Genomic DNA, 7,292 nt, shown 5'->3' with positions numbered 1-7,292 from the left:
TGTGATCAGTGAGAGAGGAGAGAGTGTGATCAGTGAGAGAGGAGAGAATGTGATCAGAGAGAGAGGAGAGAATGTGATCAGAGAGAGTGTGATCAGAGAGAGAGGAGAGAATGTGATCAGAAAGCGGAGTGTGATCAGTGAGAGAGGAGAGTGTGATCAGAGAGAGGAGAGAGTGTGATCAGTGAGAGAGGAGAGAATGTGATCAGAGAGAGGAGTGTGATCAGTGAGAGAGGAGAGAGTGTGATCAGTGAGAGAGGAGAGAGTGTGATCAGTGAGAGAGGAGAGAATGTGATCAGAGAGAGGAGAGAGTGTGATCAGTGAGAGAGGAGAGAATGTGATCAGTGAGAGGAGAGAGTGTGATCAGTGAGAGAGGAGAGAATGTGATCAGAGAGAGGAGAGAATGTGATCAGTGAGAGAGGAGAGAATGTGATCAGAGAGAGGAGAGAATGTGATCAGTGAAAGAGGAGAGTGTGATCAGAGAGAGGAGAGAGTGTGATCAGAGAGAGGAGAGAATGTGATCAGTGAGAGAGGAGAGAATGTGATCAGAGAGAGGAGAGTGTGATCAGTGAGAGAGGAGAGAATGTGATCAGAGAGAGGAGAGAATGTGATCAGTGAGAGAGGAGAGAATGTGATCAGAGAGAGGAGAGAGTGTGATCAGAGAGAGGAGAGAATGTGATCAGTGAGAGAGGAGAGAGTGTGATCAGTGAGAGAGGAGAGAATGTGATCAGAGAGAGGAGAGTGTGATCAGTGAGAGAGGAGAGAGTGTGATCAGAGAGAGGAGTGTGATCAGTGAGAGGAGAGAATGTGATCAGAGAGAGGAGAGTGTGATCAGTGAGAGAGGAGAGAATGTGATCAGAGAGAGAGGAGAGAGTGTGATCAGAGAGAGGAGAGAGTGTGATCAGTGAGAGAGGAGAGAATGTGATCAGTGAGAGAGGAGAGAGTGTGATCAGTGAGAGAGGAGAGAATGTGATCAGTGAGAGAGGAGAGAATGTGATCAGAGAGGAGAGAGTGTGATCAGAGAGAGGAGAGAATGTGATCAGAGAGAGGAGAGAATGTGATCAGTGAGAGAGGAGAGAATGTGATCTGAGAGAGGAGAGAGTGTGATCAGAGAGAGGAGAGAATGTGATCAGTGAGAGAGGAGAGAATGTGATGAGAGAGGAGAGTGTGATCAGTGAGAGGAGAGAATGTGATCAGAGAGAGGAGAGAGTGTGATCAGTGAGAGAGGGGAGAGTGTGATCAGTGAGAGAGTAGAGAATGTGATCAGAGAGAGGAGAGAGTGTGATCAGAGAGAGGAAAGAATGTGATCAGTGAGAGAGGAGAGAGTGTGATCAGTGAGAGAGGAGAGAATGTGATCAGAGAGAGGAGAGAGTGTGATCAGTGAGAGAGGAGAGAATGTGATCAGAGGAGAGAGTGTGATCAGTGAGAGAGGAGAGAATGTGATCAGAGAGAGGAGAAAGTGTGATCAATGAGTGTGAGAATGTGGAACTTGCTACCACAAGGTGTGGTTGGGGCAAATTGCAGAGATTTAAGGTAGAATGAAATAGAAGGATATGCAGATGCAAATGTTTTGCACCATTCGCGACTCCTCAAATACTGAAGCAGTCCAGGTCCAGATGCAGTAAGACCTGGACAATGTCCAGGCATGGGCTGCTAAATGGCAAGTAACATTCGCGCCACACAAGAGCCAGGCAATGACCATCACAAACAAGAGAGAATCTAACCATCTCCCCTTGATGTTCAATGGCATTACCATTGCTGAATCTTCCACTGTCAACATCCTGGAGCTTACCATTGACCAGAAACTGAACTGGACCAGCCACATAAAATACTGTGGCTAGAAAAGCAGGTCAGAGGCTTTGAATTCTGCAACGTGCAACTCACCTCCCGACTCCCCAAAGCCTGTCCACCATTCACAAGGCACAAGTCGAATGAGATGGATTACTCTCCACTTGCCTGGATGGGTGCAGCTCCAACAACACTCAAGAAGCTCGACAGCATCCAGGACAAAGCAGCCCACTTGATTGGCACCCTGCCCACAAACATTCACTCCCTCCACCATCGACACACAGTGGCAGCAATGTGTACCATCTACAAGATTCACTGTAGCAACTCACCAAGGTTCCTTCGATAGTACCTTCCAAACCTACGACCTGTATCACCTAAAAGAACGACGACAGCATGGGAACACCACCATCTGCAAGTTTTCCTCCAAGCCACACACCATCCTGACTTGAAACTATATTGCCGTTCCTTCACTGTCGCTGGGTCAAAATCCTGTAACTCCCTTCCTAACAGCACTATGGGTGTACCTACTCCCCAAGGACTGCAGCGGTTCAAGAAGGCAGCTCACCACCACCTTCTCAAAGGCAAATAGGGATGGGCAATAAATGCTGGCCTAGCCAGCGACACCCATATCCCATAAACGAATAAAAAACAAATCACCCATCATCTCCGTGCTCACTAAAGTACTCTGGCTCCCGGTCTGGCAACATCTTAATATTAAAATTCTAATCCTTGTCTTCAAATCACTGCATGGCCTCACCTCTCCCTATCTCCGTAATCTTCTCCAGCCCTACAACCCTCTGATATTTCCGCGATTCTCCAATTCTGGCCTCTTGCGTATTCCTGATTTTAATAGCTCCATCATTATCGGCTGTGCCTTCAGCTGCCTGGGTGCTGGAAGTCCCTCCCTAAACCTCTCCAATACTCTACCACTCTTTCGTCCTTTTCTTCTTTCTTTTTGGCTGTCAATTTTTCTCTGATTATACTCCTGGGGGTATACGCCTTGGGGCGTTTAACTACATTAAAGGCACTACATAAATGCATCATTTATGCATCATGTTGTAAATAAAATTTTCACACACATTAACATAGAAAACACTTTAATTATCAGAGAGTTGCACAGACAGTAAGCTAATTACCCTTTTTGGGTCCAAGTTCCCTACACGGGTAAATCCATCGTCCATTGTCCAATTGACTTTCAATCCACCTCCTCCGATGTACACAATATTTTACCCAAATCATGTCATGTTAAAAGCCCCATAAATAGCCAGAGGAATCCCCTTTCCAAAATTAAAACAGGTTCGTAAAGAAAAAGCATCTGAAAAAACTGTTACAGCGTTGGTCCTGTTCATCACAGCCATGACAAATGTGGCAGAGTTGTGTCAGGGAGAACACAATTAGTCCAATTGCTCCCTTTCCAACTATAGGGAAACCAGAAAAGATTGATGGAAATGTAGCTGCCCGGTATGGCTGTCCCTCACCACTATTATTTACTCATTGTTGGAGTGTATTTTGACCTTGTACGCAGCCCGCGTTCTCACCTCCCCCAACGTATTTACAAGTCCAAAATCCCAGCCACTGAGGGGAAGCGGGATGATATGCTTTGCAGATGCTTGTAAATACGTCCGGGGCCGATATTTAGCCTGTCCATCTCGTGAGTCCCATTCCCTCCACACCCATTCAGTTACATGGAAAGACTTAGAGCAGAGAAGGTTAAGGGGAGATTTAATGGAGGTGTTCAAAATCAAGGGATGATTAGGAGAATTTTTTTTATGCAGTGAGTTGTGATCTGGAATGCACTGCCTGAAAAGGTGGAAGTAGATTTCACAGTAACTTTCAAAAGGGAATTGGATAAATATTTGAAGGGGAAAAATTTACAGGGCGACGGAGAGAGCAGTGGAATGGGACGAATGGGCTAATTCATTTAAAGAGCCAGCACAGGCATGACAGGCAGAGTGGACCCTTGTGCAGGCCCTCCAAGTGGTACAGACAAGATCAGGAATTCTGCAGTGTGGGAATTTTAACCTACAGCTCCCTTAAGCGTAGCGCTCTGCCAACTCCCAGCAACTGGCCTCAACCACAAAGGGCAGCCACTCAGGGCAAGGCCTGGTTGGTGCTGGTGCCATCAGGTGAGAAGTACAATAAAGCATGATGTGGGAAGTGGGACCCCCTCCCCCCAAGCCCAGAGGGAGAGGAGGAAGAGAGGGGAGAGCGAGGGAGAGACATATGGAACTAAGTCCCAGTAAGGGTGAAGACTTTCAGCAAAGAGGCAGGTAAAGGCTCGGGAGTATATATAAGCTCCCCATCAAGAACAGGCCTGTATTGGCAGAAGTTGGAAGCTTTCATTGTTTGGCTTGGTTTATTGTCTCCTACCTTGTGCTTCATGGCTTATACCAGGTCCAACTATTTTCAAAACAATTCCAGCAAATCACAACGTGAATTTTGATTTCAAAAATGAGAGACAATTTAAACTTTCATTATCAAAATACAACAGTGTCCACAGTATGAAGCAGTCCAATGGCAGTTTAAACTTTCGTATCATGTGTTCTCAGAGTGTCACTGAAAGCCCCCATACTGAGCTCCCTGGAAGAGAACAGAAGAGAGAGACTTATTTTACACAGCAAATCACAATACTTGGAGAGGTGTGGGGATGAATAAATACATTTCCGCTCCAATTTTCTCCTTGTTAGGTTACCATTGTACAGGTGCTGGGCACTTGCTGGTACCCTGTCAACTGGCCATTTTTAATAAGCAAGTCTAGACAGCGAGGATCAATGAGTTATTCAACCATGAGCAGCATCACATCGAGCCCAATCTTCACACATCAATAACCCTGTTCAGAATTGGGCCCTGATTGGCCTTATCCCTCCCCATAACCCAATTTGTTGCACCCCTCCAACTGCCCTGGATGAGACCACATAACTTGGCACAGGCTGGGTATTAAACCTGTGTGTGAGAAATTAAGGAAATCGGGTTCCACATGTCAGCACTACACCCAAGTAGCCATGTTTCATGAGTGATCTGAGTCAGTGACATGGAGCAGGCCAGCAGCAAGGGTGAAAGAGAACAACAAACTCATAGTTATGTATCGCCTTTAACATAGAAAACTCTCGCAGAGCTTCACAGAGGCATTCGGAGTTCAAGGTGGGGGACTGGAGTCATGTGTAGCCCAGAACAGGTAAGGACGGCAGTTTCCCTTCTTTGAAGGACACTAGTGAATCAGTTGGGGTGTTGACAACAATCCAGCAACTTCAATGCTCATTTTATCTGGTGCCATCCCACAAATCAACACAGATTTCCCAATGTGCCAAGGTGGGATTTGAACTCCTGACCTCTGGATTGTTAGTCCAGGACCAGAGCCCTTACACCACAGTTTGGAGTGAGGTGACCAAATGTGGGTTGAGTAAGGAAGGTTTGAAGGAGTTGTTTAATGGACAGAGGAAACGAAGCAGAGGGATTTGGACAGGGAACAAAGAAAGCTAGATTTATATAGTGCCTTTCAAACAGACATGTATAGATTCTGAAATGAAATAAAATAAACTAGCTGATATACAGAATTTATAATATTGATCTGGAGTTGTTTGGTTGAAACACACTTCAGGAATATCTGGGGACACAGTTATTCAAATCACTAAATGTAGTGACACAGGTTAAGAAGGCCATAAAAAACAAACTAAACACTGGGTTTATTTCCAGTGGGATAGAATAGAAAAGCAGAGAAATTATGTTAAACTTGCTTAGAACCTTGATTAGATCAAACTTGGAGTACTGTGAACAGTTCTGGTCATATTACAAAAAGTATACAGAGGCACTGCCGAAGGTACAAAAAGATTTAATATGCCAGAACTCGAGCGTGGGAGTGGGACTGATTGCATAGATCCGTGGAGAGCCAGCATGGACTCAATGGGCTGAATGGCCTCCTTCTGTGTCATAAATGGCTCTACGATTCTATAACTGAGAGGTTATACTTATCTGGAAAGATTGAACTGGATGGGTCTCTGAGTGAGGGGACGCAGTTGAGAAGAGACAGTTGCCTGAGTGGGACATTTGCCAGAGTGAATTTGGAAATTTGATGCACGTGAGAATTTGGTGCAGAGGGGCAAGAGAGGCTCCTTTTCCTATCTTTTTCAGCCTCCAGCAGCTGCTGAGTCTTTCTCCTCTGATTCCAAGGTAAGTGAGTGCAACTTTCCATTATTTCAGCTTGAATTATTAACTAATTGACTAAAAAAAGTTGTACAGAGATGGCAGGGCTGGCAGTGTGCTGCAACGACAGCATGTGGGAACTGTGGAATGCACTGCAATCCCGGACAACCATGTCTGCAGTTTGCATGACTTCAGCTCAGACTTGCTGAGCTGAAGACCGAGTTGCAGACAGTGCGGAGCATCAGGGAGGGGGAAAGTTACCTGGCAACTTGGTTCCAGGAGGTAGTCACACCCCTTAGAGTAGGGAGACCATTAGAGATGGCCAATGGTCAGCGACAGGAGGGCGTGACTGTGGGTGAGGCAGGTAGGGGGGAATCAGCAAGTAGTGATGGAGGAGCCTCAGCTCCTGACCTTGTTCAACAGGTACAAGGTCCTTGCTACCTGTGTGGATGAAGAGAATCACTGCAAGGTGGATGAGCAGACTGACCATGGCACCATGGTGAAAGATGTCATTCCAGTGGGGGGAGTGAAGAGGAATGTGGTAGTGATAGCAGACAGTATAGTCAGGGGGATAGATACTGTCCTCTGGAGCCCCGACTGGAAGCTCCGACGGCTGTGTTGCCTGCCTGGTGCCAGGGTTAAGGACATCTCCTCGTGGCTGGAGAGGAACCTGGAATGGGAGAGGGAGGATCCAGTTGTCATGGTCGTGGGGGAACAAATGACAGAGGTAGCACCAGAAATGATGTTCTGCTTAGAGAATTTGAGGAGTTAGGGTCCAAACTAAACCACAGAACATCAAAAGTAATCATCTCCGGATTGTTACCTGAGCCACACACAAATTGGCACAGGGTCAAGCAGATTAGAGAACTAAATGCATGGCTCAGAGTGGCTTCGATTCGTGGGCCACTGGCATCAGTACTCAGGGAAGAGGGAGCTATTCCATTGGGATGGGCTTCACTTGAACCGGGCTGGTATCAGTGTCCTGACCAATCGCATAACTAGGGCTGTGGACAGGGCTTTAAACTAATGGGGTGGGGGGGGGAGGGTTTGGGTAAAGAGAAATTTTGAAATCCAAAGAGAGAGGTCAGGGCATCGGAGCAGGATAGTGATGTGGGTAACTTCAGAGACAGGAGAAATCATCATGGGGAATGAGGAAATGGCAGAGGTGTTGAACAAATATTTTGTGTCTGTCTTCACAGTACAAGACACAAGTTCCATACCAGAAATAGGCAGTAACCTCGGGGCTAAAAAGAGTGAAGAAATTAAGGATATTAATATCAGCTGAGAAAAGGTATTGGAGAAACTTGAGGGACGAAAATGTGACAAGTCCCCGGGACCAGATGGCCTACATCTGAGGGTTCTAAAAG

General features: G+C 46.3%; 1 protein-coding gene across 2 annotated transcripts in view; it reads right to left on the bottom strand.

Annotated features, from left to right (window-relative positions):
* Positions 1–2,865: 2,865 nt before the first annotated feature.
* Positions 2,866–7,292, bottom strand: part of LOC137378693 (protein SSXT-like) — a 52,580-nt gene continuing 48,153 nt past the window's right edge. For both annotated transcript variants that reach the window (XM_068049036.1, XM_068049037.1), the window contains one exon: positions 2,866–4,365. In XM_068049036.1, the coding sequence (XP_067905137.1) occupies positions 4,339–4,365 (27 nt within the window). In that variant the 3' untranslated portion in view covers positions 2,866–4,338. The remainder of the gene's footprint in view (positions 4,366–7,292) is intronic.

The sequence above is a fragment of the Heterodontus francisci genome, chromosome 17 (genome assembly GCF_036365525.1).
Source record: "Heterodontus francisci isolate sHetFra1 chromosome 17, sHetFra1.hap1, whole genome shotgun sequence".
Lineage (NCBI taxonomy): Eukaryota > Metazoa > Chordata > Chondrichthyes > Heterodontiformes > Heterodontidae > Heterodontus > Heterodontus francisci.
The sequence above is the reverse complement of the archived record's forward strand: the minus strand, read 5'-3'. Positions and strand labels throughout refer to the sequence as shown.